Source organism: Colobus angolensis, unplaced genomic scaffold (assembly GCF_000951035.1).
Source record: "Colobus angolensis palliatus isolate OR3802 unplaced genomic scaffold, Cang.pa_1.0 Scaffold77, whole genome shotgun sequence".
In the NCBI taxonomy this organism is placed as follows: Eukaryota; Metazoa; Chordata; class Mammalia; order Primates; family Cercopithecidae; genus Colobus; species Colobus angolensis.
In genome coordinates, this window is record NW_012121487.1 from 2,585,367 (window position 1) to 2,600,846 (window position 15,480).

A 15,480-nucleotide genomic window follows, 5' to 3' on the forward strand; every position below is an offset into this window, starting at 1 on the left:
GATCTCGGCTCACTGCAAGCTCCGCCTCCTGGGTTCACGCCATTCTCCTGCCTCAGCCTCCCAAACAGTTGGGACTACAGATGCCTGCCACCACGCCCGGCTAATTTTTTGTATTTTTAGTAGAGACGGGGTTTCGTCATGCTAGCCAGGATGGTCTCGATATCCTGACCTCGTGATCCGCCCGTGTCAGCCTCCTAAAATGCTGGGATTATAGGCATGAGCCACCATGCCCAGCCATGTATATATATATTTAAGAGACAGTCTTGTTCTGTCTCCCAGGCTGAAGTGCAGTGGCATGATCACAGCTCATGACAGCCCCAACTCCTGGACTCTATTGATCCTTCCTCCTGAGCATCGAGAGTAGCTTGGGACCACAGGTGTGCGCCACCATACCTGGCTACCTTTTCTTTTTTGAGACAGAGTTTCTCTCTTATAACCCAGGCTGGAGTGCAATGGCACAATCAAGGCTCACTGCAACCTCCACCTCCTAGGTTCAAGTGATTCTCCTGCCTCAGCCTCGCGAGTAGCTGGCATGACAGGCATGCGCCACCATGCCTGGCTAGTTTTCTGTTTGTTTGTTTGTTATTGAGACAGAGTCTCGCTCTGTCACCCAGGCTGGAGTACAGTGGCACGATCTCAGCTCACTGCAAGCTCCGCCTCCTGGGTTTACGCTGTTCTCCTGCCTCAGCCTCCCCAGTAGCTGGGATTACAGGCACCTGCCACCACGCCTGGCTAATTTTTTTGTATTTTTAGAATAGACGGGGTTTCACAGTGTTAGGCAGGATGGTCTTGATCTCCTGACCTCGTGATCCACCTGCTTCGGCCTCCCGAAGTGCTGGGATTACAGGCGTGAGCCACCACACGCAGCCCTAATTTTTGTGTTATTAGTAGAGGCGGGGTTTCACCATGTTGGCCAGGCTGGTCTCCAACTCCTGACCCTCAGGTGATCCACCTGCCTCAGCCTCCCAAAGTGCTGGGCTTACAGGCGTGAGCAACTGCACCCAGACACACCTGGCTAATTTTTTAGTGCTCAGTAGAGACAGAGTGTAGCTTGGTTGCCCAGGCTAGGCAACATGGCAAAACTACAGAGTGGCCAGGCACTGTGACTCACGCCTATAATCCCAGCACTTTGGGAGGCCAAGGCGGGCGGATCACCTGAGGTCAGGAGTTCAAGACCAGCCTGACCAACATGGCAAAAGCCCATCTCTACTAAAAATACAAAAAATTAGCCAGGCATGGTGGCAGGCGCCTGTAATCTCAGCTACTCTGGAGGCTGAGGCAGGAGAATCACTTGAACCCAGGAAGCGGAGGCTGCAGTGAGCCAAGATTGCACCATTCTACTCCAGTCTTGGCAACATGAGTGAAGCTTTATCTCAAAAACAAAAAAGGCTGGGCGCGGTGGCTCACGCCAGTATCACAGCACTTTAGGAGGCCGAGGCAGGCGAATCACAAGGTCAGGAGTTCCAGACCAGCCTGGCCAACATAAGTGAAACCCCATCTCTACTAAAAATACAAAAAAAAAAAAAAAAAAAAAATTAGCCAGGTGTGGTGGCGAGTGCCTGTAGTACCAGCTACTTGGGAGGCTGAAGCAGGAGAATTGCTTGAACCCAGGAGGTAGAGGTTATAGTGAGCCGAGATCACGACACTGCACTCCAGCTTGGGTGACAGAGTTAGACTCGGTCTCAAAACAAACAAAAACAAAAACAAACAAAAAAACTACAGAGTGAGACTTTTTTTTTTTTTGAGACGGAGTCTCACTCTGTGGCCCAGGCTGTAGTGCAGTGGCAAGATCTTGGCTCACTGCAACCTCCACCTCCCGGGTTCAAGCGATTCCCATGCCTCAGCCTCCCGAGTAGCTGGGATTATATGCATGGGGCATGACCACCAGCTAATTTTTGTATTTTTAGTAGAGACGTGGTTTTACCATGGTGGCCAGGCTGGTCTCAAACTCCTGACCTCAGGTGTTCCGCCCACCTCCGCCTCCCAAAGTCCTGGGATTACAGGCGTGAGCCACTATTCCCGGCCTCCCTGTCTCTAAATAAATAAATGAATGAATAAATAACTTCAACAAAGTAACTGTAACATGTACACTGGAAACCATATTCCTGATGAGAATTTAAAAGATCTAACGAAATGGAAAGACAATCCATGTTCATTGATTGGAGTACTCAATAATGTTAAGATGGCAATTATTCCCATATTGACCTATAGATTCAACGCAATCACTATCAAAATTTTAGCAGGTTTTTTGGAAAACTGGAAAACTGCCCAAGCACGGTGGCCCGTGCCTATAATCTCAGCACCCTGGGAGGCCGAGGTGGGCAGATCACTTGAGCCCAGGAGTTCAACACCAGCCTGGCCAGCATGGTAAAACCCCCTCTCTGCTAAAACAACAAAAATTAGCAGGGTATGGTGGTGCGTACCTGTAATCCCAGCTACACGGGAGGCTGAAGCAGAAGAATCACTTGAACCCGAGAGGCGGAGCTTGCAGTGAAGGGGTGGCCTGCCCCTCCACATCTGTGGGCAATTCTTGTTAGGTGGAATGAGAGACTTGAGAAAAGAAATGAGACACAGAGACAAAGTATAGAGAAAGAAAAAGTGGGCCCAGGGGACCGGGGCTCAGCATACAGAGGACGCACGCTGGCACCGGTCTCTGAGTTCCCTTAGTATTTATTGATAATTATCTTTGTCATCTTAGAAAAAAGGGAAGTAGCAGGATAATAGGATCATCCTAGGGAGAAGGTCAGCAGTAAGACGTATGAATAAAGATCTCTGTGACATAAGTTTAAGGAAAAGTGCTGTGCCTTGATATGCATATGCAAACATCTTCATAAACCTTTTTAGTGCATAAAGAGCAGCATTGCACTAGCATGTCCCACCTTTCGCCCTAAGGCGGTTTTCTCCTTTCTCAGTAAACAGAACATACAAGGCAGGAGATACATGCTTTTCTCTATCTCAACTGCCAACAACCGCCAAGAGGCCTTCTTTCCTCTTGTAATGGTCCTCCTCAGCACAGACCCTTCACGGGTGTCGGGCTGGGGGACAATCAGGTCTTTCCTATCCCACGAGGCCATATTTCAGACTATCACATGGGGAGAAACCTTGGACAATACCTAGCTTTCCTAGGCAGAGGTCCCTGCGACCCAGGAGGCCATATTTCCGACTATCACATGGGGAGAAACCTTGGACAATACCTAGCTTTCCTAGGCAGAGGTCCCTGCGACCTTTGGCAGTGTACGTGTCCCTGGGTACTTGAGATTAACAGAATGGTGATGACTTTTAACTAGCATACTGCCTTCAGGCACTTGTTTAACAAAGCACACTCTGCACAGCCCAAAATCCTTTAAATCTTGAGTCGCCACAGCACATGTCTCTTGCAAGGACAAGGTTGCGGGTAGGGTCACAGATTAACAGCATCTCAAATACAGAACAAAATGGAGTCTCTTATGTCTACTTCTTTCTATATAGACACAGTAACAGGCTGATCTCTCTTTCTTTTCCCCACATTGCAGTGAGCTGAGATCACACCACTTCACTCCATCCTGGGCATCAATGAGACTCTCTCTCAAAAAAACAAAAGAAAACAGAAATTACAAAAAGAAATAGAATATCATGGTTACAGAATTAACATACTTCAGTAATTGGTAGAAGAGACAAAAGAATTGGTAAGAACATAAAGATTTAATAGCATGATTAACACACTTGTCCTAATGGAAGTGTTTTTAAAGATGAAATCCCAGACTGGGCACAGTGGCTCACGTCTGTAATCCCAGTACTTTGGGAGGCCGAGGCAGGTGGATCACCAGAGGTCAGGAGTTCGAGACCAGCCTGGACAACATGGTGAAACCACGTCTCTACTAAAAATACAAAAACTAGCTGGGCATGGTGGCGGGCACCTGTAATCCCAGCTACTTGGGAGGCTGAGGCAGGAGAATTGCTTGAACCTGGGAGGCAGAGGTTGCAGTGAGCTGAGGTCACACCACTGTACTACAGCCTGGGTGACAGAGCAAGACTCTGTCTCCAAAAGAAAAAACAAAATTAAATCTCAAAACAACTTTTTTTTTGGTAGAAGTTCTTTTACATTCACACAATATATTTTATTTTTGACAGTCTAAATACAGTCATCTTTTTTAACCCAGGAAGACAGAGAGAAAAGAGAGCAACTTAAATTGCATAAAGCTGAACTTGGACATCACCAAACCTCTAGAAAGGCATAAGATTATGAAATAATGCTTTAATAAACATACTATTAACTTTTTTTTTTTTTTTTTTCCTGAGAATGAGTTTTGTTCTGTCTCCCAGGCTGGGGTGCAGTGAAGCAATTTCGGCTCACTGCAAACTCCGCTTCCCGGGTTCACACCATTCTCCTACCTCAGCCTCCCGAGTAGCTGGGACTACAGGCACCTGCCACCACACTCGGATAATTTTTTGTATTTTTTATGGAGACGGGGTTTCACCATGTTAGCCAGGATGGTCTCGATCTCCTGACCTCGTGATCCGCCCACCTCGGCCTCCCAAAGTGCTGGGATTACAGGCGTGAGCCACCGCGCCCAGCCAACATATTATTAATTTAATAAGCACTTGTTCTACAAAGTAGAAAATACATCAGGTCATTGTATTTGACCCTTGAGCAACATTTCTGGACCGCATGGGTCCACTTATTCGCAGATCTTTTTCAATAGAAATTATACGGAGTAGACCTGCCTTTCTGGCCTCACCTTCCACCTATCAAATCCCAAAACTTCTGAATGTACTTTCTTTTGAAGCACATAAAGAACCTGTTCAAAATTGACTGACAATGGACCATAAACCGACTCAATATATTTCAAAGAATTTAAATCATACAACTGTGTACTCTGATTCTAATGCAATTTAAACTAGAAACCAGAAACAAAAAGAGAAGTAGAAACTCCTCACATGTCTGGAAATTAAAACATATTTTTCTGATGTGCCCATTGGTCAGGAAAAAAAATCAGACTATAAGTGAGAAATTAATTCAAATTAAATGATTATATAATTACTAAACACAAAACTTAAACAAAAATTTTGTATGTTGAAAATACTGGCTGGCAGGGCACGGTGGCTCAGGCTCAGAGTGTAATCCCAGCACTTTGGGAGGCCAAGGCAGGAGGATTCCTTGGGCCCAGGACTTCAAGGCCACCCTGGGCAACATGGTGAAACCTCATCTCTACAAAAAATGCAAAATTAGCTGGGTGTTATGGCGCACGCCTGTAGTACCAGCTACCTGGAGGGCTGAGGTGGGAGGATGGCTTGAGCCCAAGAAGTTGAAGTTGCAGTGAGCCATTTTGTGCCACTGCACTCCGGCTTGAGTGACAAAACGAGATCCTATCTCAAAACATGATAAAATTAAATATTTAAAAATATTAAAATTGATAAAAATTGATTTACTATGGACAGAAAACAGATAACTTTTCGCCTTTAAAACAGATAATATTGGGCCGGGCGCAGTGGCTCATGCCTGTAATCCCAGCACTTTGGGAGGCTGAGGCGGGTGGATCACCTGAGGTCAGAAGTTCAAAACCAGCAGGGCCAATATGGCAAAACCCCATCTCTACTAAATATACAAAAATTAGCCGGGCGTGGTGACGGACACCTGTAATCCCAGCTACTCAGGAAGCTGAGGCAGGAGAGTCACTTGAACCCGGGATATGGAGGTTTCAGTGAGCCGAGATTGCACCACTGTACTCCAGTCTGGGCAATAGAGCAAGACTCCATTTCAAAACAAAACAAAAACAATATTGAAAATAAAAAAGCACATCACCACAGATCCTGCAGACGTGAAACAGGTTAAATGAGTTTACAATAAATAACTTGGTAGAAATAGCTCTGAATTTGTAGATGAAATGGACAAATTTCCAGAAAAATATGGCTTACCAATATTGACACAGAAAAAATATAAACTTTAAATACTCCTATACTAATACAGAACTTGAATAATTCATAAGTGAAAAATTTTCTACAAACACTCCAAGCAGGGCACGGTTCACTCCTACCATCCCAGCACTTTCAGAGGCCGATGTGGGAGGATGGCTCGAGCCCTGGAGTTCGTGACCAGCCTGAGCAACATAGAGAGACCTCCTCTCTACAAAAAAAGTTTAAAATCTTGTAGTCACAGCTACTCCGGAGGCTGAAGTGTGAGGATCGCTTGAGTTCACGGGTTCAAGCTGCAGTGAGCTGTGATCCAGCCATTGCACTCCCTCCAGCCTGGCTGACAATGAGATAATGTCTCAAAAACAAAGAAAAACCCACTCTAGGTCTATATAACTTGGCGTAAATTCTAGCAAACATTTAAAGAAATGATGCCAACCTCATACAAATTCTTGTGGAAAATAGAGAAAGGAAAATACTTCCCAACTTGTTTTTGAGGCCACTGTTACTCTAATATCAAATGCTGATAAGAACATCAAAGAAAAGGAAAATTAGCCAATTCCATTCATACATATGGATGCAAAAATCCCAAACAAAATATCAGTAAATAGATCCAACTTTTTTTTCTTTTTTTTTGACAGAGTCTTGCTCTATCACCCAGGCTGCACTGCAGTAGCATAATTTCAGCTCAGTGCAACCTCCGCCTCCTGGGTTTAAGCAATTCTCCTGCCTCAGCCTCCCGAGTAGCTGGGACTACAGGCTCTGGCCACCATGTTTAGCCTTTTTTTAAAAAAATTTTGTTTTATTTTATTTTTTATTTTTAGTAGAGACAGGGTCTCGCCATGTTGGCCAGGCTGGTCTCGAACTCCTGGCCTTAAGTGATCTGCCTGCCTCAGCCTCCCAAAATGCTGGGATTACAGGTGTGAACCACTGTGCCTGGCCAAGATCCAACTTTTTTTTTCTATGTTTTCTTCTTCTTTTTTTTTTCAGATATAGTCTCGCTCTATCTCCCAGGCTGGAGTGCAATGACGTGATCTCGGCTCACTGCAACCTCCGCCTCCCAGGTTCAAGCAATTCTGCCCCAGCCTCCCGAGGAGGCCATGCCACCACTGCCTGCTAATTTCTGTATTTTTAGTAGAGACGGGGTTTCACCATGTTGCCCAGGCTGTTCTCAAATTCCTGACCTCAGGTGATCTGCCTACCTCAGCCTCCCAAAGCTGGGATTACAGGCATGAGCCATTTCACCTGGCCTTTTTTTTTTTTCTTTTTCTAGCAACACGATCTCACTATGTTACCCAGGCTTGTTTTGACCTCCTGGGCTCAAGTGATTCACCTGCCTCAGCCTTCCAAAGTGCTGGGATTACAGGCATGAGCCACTGCAGCCGGCCCAGATCCAACATTTTATGTTTACTTATTTTTTGAGACAGAGTCTCGATCTGTTGCACAGTCTGGAGTGCAGTGGCCCTATCTTGGCTCACTGCAACCTTTGCCTCTCGGGTTCAAGTGATTCTCCTGCCTCAGACTCCAGAGTAGTTGGGATTACAGGCATGTGCCACCTCGTTCTGGTAATTTTGTGTTCTTAGTAGAGATGGGGTTTCACCATGTTTGCCAGGCTGGTCTCAAACTTCTGACCTTGTGATCTGCCCGCCTTGGCCTCCCAAAGTGCTGGGATTACAGGCGTGAGCCACCACGCCCAGCCAGATCCAATATTTTAAAAGGATAATCAACACAAATGAGTTTAGGTTTTTTTGTTTGTTTGTTTGAGACAGAGTCTTGCTCTGTCACCAGGCTGGAGTGCTGTGGCACGATCTCGGCTCACTGCAACCTCTGACTCCCTGGTTCAAGTGATTCTCCTGCCTCAGCCTCCCAAGTAGCTGGTATTACAGGCACGTGCCACCACACCCAGATAATTTTTGTATTTTAGTAGAGATGGGGTTTCACTATGTTGGCCAGGCTAGTCTCGAACTCCTGACCTCGTGATCCGCATGCCTCGGCCTCCCAAAGTGCTAGTACTACAAGCACGAGTCACTGTGTCCGGCCAAGTTTTGGTCTATTTTAGGAAAGCAAGATAGTATTACATGAAAATCTAACGATGTAATTTATTCATTAGCACAACAAAAGAATGATAAAATAATGTAATTATCTCGGTTTGGAGAAAGCTGTAAAAAACATTCAAATCTATTCATGATCAAAACTCTTAGCAAATCAGGACAGAAAACTTCCTTAAACTGTCAGACTATACAACTTTTCAGCCCACATCATATTTAGAAAAGCGAAATAGTACCCCGGCACGTTGGCTCACACCTGTAATCCCAACATTTTGGGAGGCCGAGGTGGGCAGATCACTTGACCCCAGGAGACCAGCCTGGACAAGATGATGAAACCCCCTCTGTACAAAAAAATACAAAAATTAGCCGGATGCGGTGGCCTATGCCTGTAATTGCAGCTACTTGGGAGGCTGAGGTGGGAGGATTGCTTCAGCCCAAGAAGTTGAAGCTGCAGTAAGCCGGGAGATTGCACCACTGCACTCCAGCCAGGGCAAGAGAGTGAGACCATCTCAAAATAAATAAATAAAAACTAAATATAATACATGAGAAAATACAAAGAACTCAGAATAGATAAGAAAATCTAACCTTTTTTAAAAAAAAATTTCAAACCTACAAGAATGCTGAGAGAGTACTGCAAAAGAACGCCTATAACTTTCACCTAGATTCAATTAACATTTTGTCACTTTTTAAAATTTCGAGACAGGGTCTCCCTCTGTCTCTGGCTGGAGTGCAGTGGTCCAATCAGGGTTCACCACAGCCTCTAATTCCTGGGCTGAAGCGATCCTCCCACCCTAGTCTCTGGTTAGGACTACAGATGTGGGCTGCCCACGTAATTTTTTGAAAAATTCTTTTATAGAGAGGCTGGGGGTAGGGGGAGTCTCATTACTTTGTCCAGTCTAGCCTCAAATTCTCGAATTTCTGGACTCAAGCGATCCTCCTGCCTCAGCCTCACCAAAACGTGGGAATACAGGCGTGAGCCTCCGCGCCCAACCAATATTTGCCTTATCTTTTTTTTTTTTTTTTTTTTTTGAGATGTAGTCTGGCTCTGTTGCCCAGGGAGGAGTGCAGTGGCAAGATCTCGGCTCACTGCAAGCTCCGCCTCCCAGGCTCATGCCATTCTCCTGCCTCAGCCTCACCAAAACGTGGGAATACAGGCGTGAGCCTCCGCGCCCAACCAATATTTGCCTTATCTTTTTTTTTTTTTTTTTTTTTGAGATGTAGTCTGGCTCTGTTGCCCAGGGAGGAGTGCAGTGGCAAGATCTCGGCTCACTGCAAGCTCCGCCTCCCAGGCTCATGCCATTCTCCTGCCTCAGCCTCCCGAGTAGCTGGGACTACAGGTGCCCGCCACCAAGCCCGGCTAATTGTATTTTTAGTAGAGATGGGGTTTCACCGTGTTAGCCAGGATGGTCTCCATCTCCTGACATCGTGATCCGACCGCCTCGGCCTCCCAAAGTGCTGGGATTACAGGCGTGAACCACGGCGCCTAGCCCTTTTTTTTTTTTTCAGACGGAGGTTTGCTCTTGTCGCCCAGGGTGGATTGCAGTGGCGCTATCTCGGCTCACTGCAACTTCCGCCTCCCAGGTTCAAAGGATTCCCTGACTCACCCTCCTGAGTAGCTGGGAGTACAAGCGCCCGCCACCACGCCCGGCTAAATTTTTTGTGTTTTTAGTAGACACCGGGGTTTCATCATGTTGGCCAGGCTGGTTTCAACCTCCTGACCTCTGCTGATCCTCCCGCCTCGGCCTCCCAAACTGTTGGGATTACAGGCGTGAGCCACTGCGCCCGGCCCTTGCCTTCTTTCTAAATACACACAAGAATGTTAATCATAGCACCTAATAGCCCAAAATTGGAAACAATCCCAACAGCTATTATCAGCAGAATATATTCTTTCTTGAGAATAGTTTCGTGGTGATGTATTCATACAATGGACTATTCCGCAGCGATGAAAATGAATTATAGATATATGCAAAAATATAAATTACATAAACATGACAGATACGAACAAAAGACACCAACATATGAACAAAAGACACCAACAGATACAGACTCTATTTACATAAGGTATTAGATACCAAAGATAGATAAATACATGTAAATGATAGAGATATGATAGCTAGGCCAGTCCACAGGGTATTAGTCGTGATCCGCGTGACTTCTGAAGACATGAGAGGGCATGGGAGGAGGCTTTAGGGGAGCTTCCGCTTTTCTGGCGAGGTTTTATTTTTGCCCGGGAAGCTATCAGCCAGCGGAGATCTGTGAGAAGGGATAAGACCTCAGGGGAAGTAAGAGGAACAGCCTTCCGCGGCCCGCGACCGGGTGGCCGCTTCAGCGGCCAAGGTAGCGCCCAGCCGGCTCCAACGTGGAGCAGGAGCAACGGCGTGGCCCGTGGACCCCGCCCCTCGCAGGCAACCACAGAGAAGCCGGACTGGGCCACGTCTAGGAAGAGGCAGGAATCGGCGAATCGTTTCTCCAATAGAAAAGGATGTGTTTGCGGACCAATAGGTCGCCGAGAATGACACCCGCCCACGCGCCTGCCAAGCCAATCGGCTAGGAGCAGCGAGCGGCGGGGCTGGGTCGCTGCGGTCCCTGGGAGCCGCGCAGTATGGCGGGCGGGGCCCGGGAAGTGCTCACACTGCAGTTGGGACACTTTGCCGGTTTCGTGGGCGCGCACTGGTGGAACCAGCAGGTGAGGTCGGCCGGCAGCTGCCCCCCGAGGAGCCCTTCGGGATCTACAGTCCCGACGTTCAGCCGGCCTGCCTCCTCCTCTCTGCTTCCCCAGGATGCTGCGCTGGGCCGAGCAACCGATGCTAAGGAGTCGCCGGGAGAGCTGTGCCCCGACGTCCTGTATCGTACGGGCCGGACGCTGCACGGCCAGGATACCTACACGCCGCGACTCATCCTCATGGATCTGAAGGGTGAGGTGGTGGCAGGGTCAGTCCGTGTTTCCCTTCCGCGAGCCGAGTCCTTGCGCTGCCGTTATCTTCAAGACCCTCCCACCTTACTGAGCTCAAGGACTGGAGATGAGGAGCTGAGCACAACATGCCAGCACTCGAGGGGCCCACGATAGTTGCTCAAGAGCCATCTCGGGAATGGGCTGCTAGGCCCTGGAGACAGTGAGGACTTGAACCAGAGCACTACTGTGGGACTGCTAGATGTGGTTTTTGCCCCCGGTCCCACAGCTAATGACTAACCTGGAAACGGAAAGATGGAAACTAGATTCTCCTAGGCCAAGGTTTTCCCCCCAACTAGTGTATATCCCAGAAAGGTTGGAAGAGCCAAGTGCTGGAGAGATGGTGACAGCAGGTTGTCAGGTGATCAGAGGAAGGCTGGCTAGAGGGGGAGGGTGCCCCAGGCTTTGACCTGACTTTGTCCCTGTTATTTCTGTACAGGTAGTTTGAGCTCCCTAAAAGAGGAAGGTGGACTCTACAGGGACAAACAGTTGGATGCTGCAATAGCATGGTGTGTAATTGATGTGTGGATAAGGGTGGGGAACATACATGTACATAGAACGCAGGAGAACTCATCAGAGTGCGGTTTCTTTGATCAATCTCCAATCTCTTTCAGGCAGGGGAAGCTCACCACACACAAAGAGGAACTCTGTCCCAAGAACCCTTATCTCCAGGACTTTCTGAGTGCAGAGGTGAGGGCCTCTGCCCTGAACTTTTTAACCCAGTGCTACAACCCGAGGGCCTCCACAGGGGCAGGTAAAAGGGGATTTTAATCACTTTAAATGTCCTAGAATGATATTTTGGGAAAAAGCACATCTTTTCCTAAGGACCACGACTCGGTGAACAGAAAGGAGGCTGTGCGGTGTGGCCAGCCAACTCAAGAAGGATGAACCAACCTTTGCCTCTAAACTGCCTGGAACTAAATGTAGATTTTTTTCACCCCTCCCAGGGAGTGCTGAGTAGTGATGGTGTTTGGAGGGTCAAATCCATTCCCAATGGCAAAGGTGAGACTCCTCCAGATACTGATAGATGTGGGTCTGGGTAGAGCAGAAACGTGGAGAAAGGTACATTTCCTCTGCTTGTCTTCAGGTTCCCCACCACTCACCACCGCTACAACTCCAAAACCACTTATCCCTACAGAGGCCAGCATCAGGGTCTGGTCAGACTTCCTCAGAGTCCATCTCCATCCCCGGAGCATCTGTATGATTCAGAAGTACAACCATGATGGGTATGGGGACCCCAGAGGCTGTGAGGCAAGAAACGTGGGTCCCCACCAATGCAGGATGAGGCTCTTGAGGCCCATCTTCCCTGCCCTCCCCTAGACACGAGGTTGAGGAGCTGAGAGAAGAGATGTAAGTCTTGGATTGTGTTTACTTGTGGCAGGGAAGCAGGTCGGCTGGAAGCTTTTGGCCAAGGGGAAAGTGTCCTAAAGGAACCCAAGTACCAGGAAGAGCTGGAGGACAGGCTGCACTTCTACGTGGAGGAATGTGACTACTTGCAGGTAGCGGCGTGGCAACGTGCACTCCAGGGTAGAAGCTCTTCTCATCCTACTCCCTAACTATTTTTCATCCCTCACCTCCGCTCAGGGCTTCCAGATCCTGTGTGACCTGCACGATGGCTTCTCTGGGGTAGGCGCGAAGGCGGCAGAGCTGCTACAAGATGAATATTCAGGGCGGGGAATAATAACGTGGGGCCTGCTACCTGGTCCCTACCATCGTGGGGTGAGTGGAACTTGGAGGAGTAAGCAGTCACACGGTGGGGAGGGAGAAACGAGAATCCCAGGGGGAGAGTTGCTTAATGCAAACTACTCTTTTTCTTCACCAGGAGGCCCAGAGAAACGTCTATCGTCTATTAAACACAGCTTTTGGTCTCATGCACCTGACTACTCACAGCTCTCTCGTCTGTCCCTTGTCGTTGGGTGGGAGCCTGGGCCTGCGACCTGAGCCACCTGTCAACTTCCCTTACCTGCATTATGATGTAAGTCTCGGTGCTCTTGTTCTGACTGCAGCAGGCTACGGGGCCTCCTCATACTCCCAGTCAGCCGCTGTCTGTTATTGGCTCTGTTCCTGAGGCCCGAGCTTGAACTCAGCTGTGATGTGGCCTCTCAGATCACACTGTCCTGTGCCCTATGCTGGTCCAACCAGAGGCCAGACATACCCCTGCTTTGTCCCCTGGATCTTTCTGGTGGTAATATTCTGCCTCCACACATTCGTTTCCAGGCCTGAGGCCAAGTGCCCCTCTTGGTGTCTTCTTACAGGCCACTCTGCCCTTCCACTGCAGCGCCATCCTGGCTACAGCCCTGGACACAGTCACTGTTCCTTATCGCCTGTGTTCCTCTCCAGTTTCCATGGTTCATCTGGCTGACATGCTGAGCTTCTGTGGGAAAAAGGTATGAAGCTTTGTGAGGGGTTGGGTCAGTGCTGAGAAAATGTCCTCTAATGTGTTTTCTTCCTTCTCTTTAGATGGTGACAGCAGGAGCAACCATTCCTTTCCCCTTGGCTCCAGGCCAGTCCCTTCCTGATTCCCTGATGCAGTTTGGAGGAGCCACCCCATGGACCCCACTGTCTGCATGTGGGGAGCCTTCTGGAACACGTTGCTTTGCCCAGTCAGTGGTGCTGAGGGGTATAGACAGAGCATGCCACACGAGGTGAGAGCTGTTGGTCCTTAGGAACCCTTGTCAGATTTTGTTTCGTATCCTTTTCCCCCTAATTTCTCTGGGACATTCTAATGATATTGTTCCCTCCCCACCCCTTAAAAAGGAAGCAAAAAAAAAAAAAAAGGAGGGAGCTTTTTTTTTTTTGATCCAGCTGATGGCCTGAGAACATAAGAATTCTTAGTTTCTTATTCATGCTGCCACAGCCTAATGGTGGTTTTGGCTTTGTTCTGGCAGCCAGCTCACCCCAGGGACACCTCCACCCTCCTCCCTTCACGCATGTACCACTGGGGAAGAAGTCTTGGCTCAGTATTTACAACAGCAGCAGCCTAGAGTCATGAGGTCAGTGTAACGGTTGCTCCTGCCCTTCCTGCCAACCTCAACCCTCCTGTGACTTCTTACGCGCTTAGTGTCTGTTCTCTGCCCCCACAGTTCTTCCCATCTGCTGCTGACTCCCTGCAGGGTGGCTCCTCCTTACCCCCACCTCTTCTCAAGCTGCAGTCCACAGGGTATGGTTCTGGATGGTTCCCCCAAGGGAGCAGGTATGTAGGAGGTAAAGAAAACTGAGATTTCAAGTATGGGAGAGTTTTTACTATCTCTGTTCCTGGATTAAAAATGCTGCAAAAGTCCACAGTTAAACATTATTTTATTCACCCTATGGCTCCCAAGAAAAGCATTCTTCCTCTGGAGTACTGGTGTACTAAGGGGACAGTACACCAAATTTGTTGAGTTTACAATCAAGTCTACTAAGGTTGGACTTCCTTATCAGTTTGACAGAGTCCCAGGGCAGAATAATCATCCATCTACAGGTCTCTCTTTCCTCTCCCTCCACAGCAGTGGAGAGCATCCCAGTGTTTGGGGCACTGTGTTCCTCTTCGTCCCTGCACCAGACCCTGGAGGCCTTGGCCAGAGACCTCACCAAACTCGACTTGCGGCGCTGGGCCAGCTTCATGGATGCTGGACTGGAGCACGATGACGTAGCAGAGCTCCTGCAGGAGCTACAAAGCCTGGCCCAGTGCTACCAGGGTGGTGACAGCCTCGTGGACTAAAGTTCCAAGTGTGGGAGAGAGGAGCTAGTTTGCAATAAAAACAGCTGGATGCAGGAGCCCAGTGTCTTCGTGCAGAGGAGCTCAATGTCGCAGGACTAGCTACACCAACATACACACTTTTTATATTTAGAAACACTGTGATTAGACCACAGAACAATAAATATGTGCCATCAGACCAAAAAAAGTAGAGAAAGGAGCTGAACTCCACTCTCACTCGATGCTATTTACAGAGGAGATCTGTAAGGTCTTCATAAAAGACCTTGAATGGTGCCTAGGATGGCAGAGCCCCTGGGTCCTACTCCATCCTCCAGCCTTTGTCCTCGTCCTGGGCTCCTCTCCCGGTCTGTAAACTGGGCACAAGGACTGTACAAGCAGAGTACAACTACCCTCCTGCCTAATGCCAGGGCACCTGTTGGGTTTGGTCCTGCGTAGATGATACCCAAGTATTCCCAGAGTCTCATTCATCCAGCTCCTCTTCAGACAGAAGGTCCCCACGGTCAGACAGCTGGTCTGCGTTGCTGGTACTGGTAGCATCATCCTCATCCTCAGAGCTGGCTTCACAGGCAGTGTGGAAGAGCTGCATGAGTTCTCGAAAACGGTGGGAGACCTAAGAAAGGAGCAGGGCTGTATTCACTGATCCTTAGTAACATGTTAACATTTATGAAGCACTATATATTGATTTGCAAAATCTTTTATGTATTCAACACAGCAAGGTTGGGAGAGCTATGTCATTATAGCTAAGGAAACTCAAGAGGCTAAATGTTTTGTCCAAAGTCACACGCCTCCTAAAAACAGAATTAGAATGGCCAGCACGGTGGCTCACACCTGTAATCCCAGCACTTTGGGAGGCCGAGGCAGGCGGATCACTTGAGGTCAGGAGTTTGAGACCAGCC

The 15,480-nt window shown here is 48.3% G+C and overlaps 2 protein-coding genes across 5 annotated transcripts in view; one reads left to right on the plus strand and one right to left on the minus strand.

Annotated features, from left to right (window-relative positions):
• The first annotated feature begins 10,217 nt into the window (after positions 1-10,217).
• MSTO1 (misato 1, mitochondrial distribution and morphology regulator) lies at positions 10,218-15,275 on the plus strand. Of its 4 annotated transcripts, none has more exons than XM_011928340.1 (14): positions 10,218-10,623; positions 10,717-10,852; positions 11,327-11,396; positions 11,502-11,577; positions 11,835-11,889; positions 11,975-12,113; positions 12,269-12,386; positions 12,472-12,606; positions 12,710-12,862; positions 13,143-13,274; positions 13,348-13,532; positions 13,776-13,880; positions 13,971-14,080; positions 14,373-15,275. In XM_011928340.1, the coding sequence occupies exons 1-14, from the start codon at positions 10,540-10,542 to the stop codon at positions 14,585-14,587; spliced, it is 1,713 nt and encodes a 570-aa protein (XP_011783730.1). In that variant the 5' UTR covers positions 10,218-10,539; the 3' UTR covers positions 14,588-15,275. The 4 variants fall into 4 exon arrangements, with proteins under 4 accessions (XP_011783730.1, XP_011783731.1, XP_011783732.1 ...); XM_011928341.1 differs by having other exon boundaries at positions 14,376-15,275; XM_011928342.1 differs by having other exon boundaries at positions 13,971-14,047; positions 14,376-15,275.
• GON4L (gon-4-like (C. elegans)) overlaps positions 14,168-15,480 on the minus strand; it is a 292,893-nt gene continuing 291,580 nt past the window's right edge. The window contains exon 32 of the mRNA XM_011928504.1: positions 14,168-15,194. Within this exon, the coding sequence (XP_011783894.1) occupies positions 15,045-15,194 (150 nt within the window). The 3' untranslated portion in view covers positions 14,168-15,044. The remainder of the gene's footprint in view (positions 15,195-15,480) is intronic.

Coding starts and splice junctions, on each gene's coding strand:
- MSTO1 (XM_011928340.1), top strand. CDS start 10,540: ATGGCGGGCGGGGCCCGGGAAGTGCTCACACTGCAGTTGGGACACTTT. Junction 11,578..11,834: donor AGGACTTTCTGAGTGCAGAG/GTGAGGGCCTCT, acceptor CACCCCTCCCAG/GGAGTGCTGAGTAGTGATGG. Junction 14,081..14,372: donor TGGTTCCCCCAAGGGAGCAG/GTATGTAGGAGG, acceptor CTCCCTCCACAG/CAGTGGAGAGCATCCCAGTG.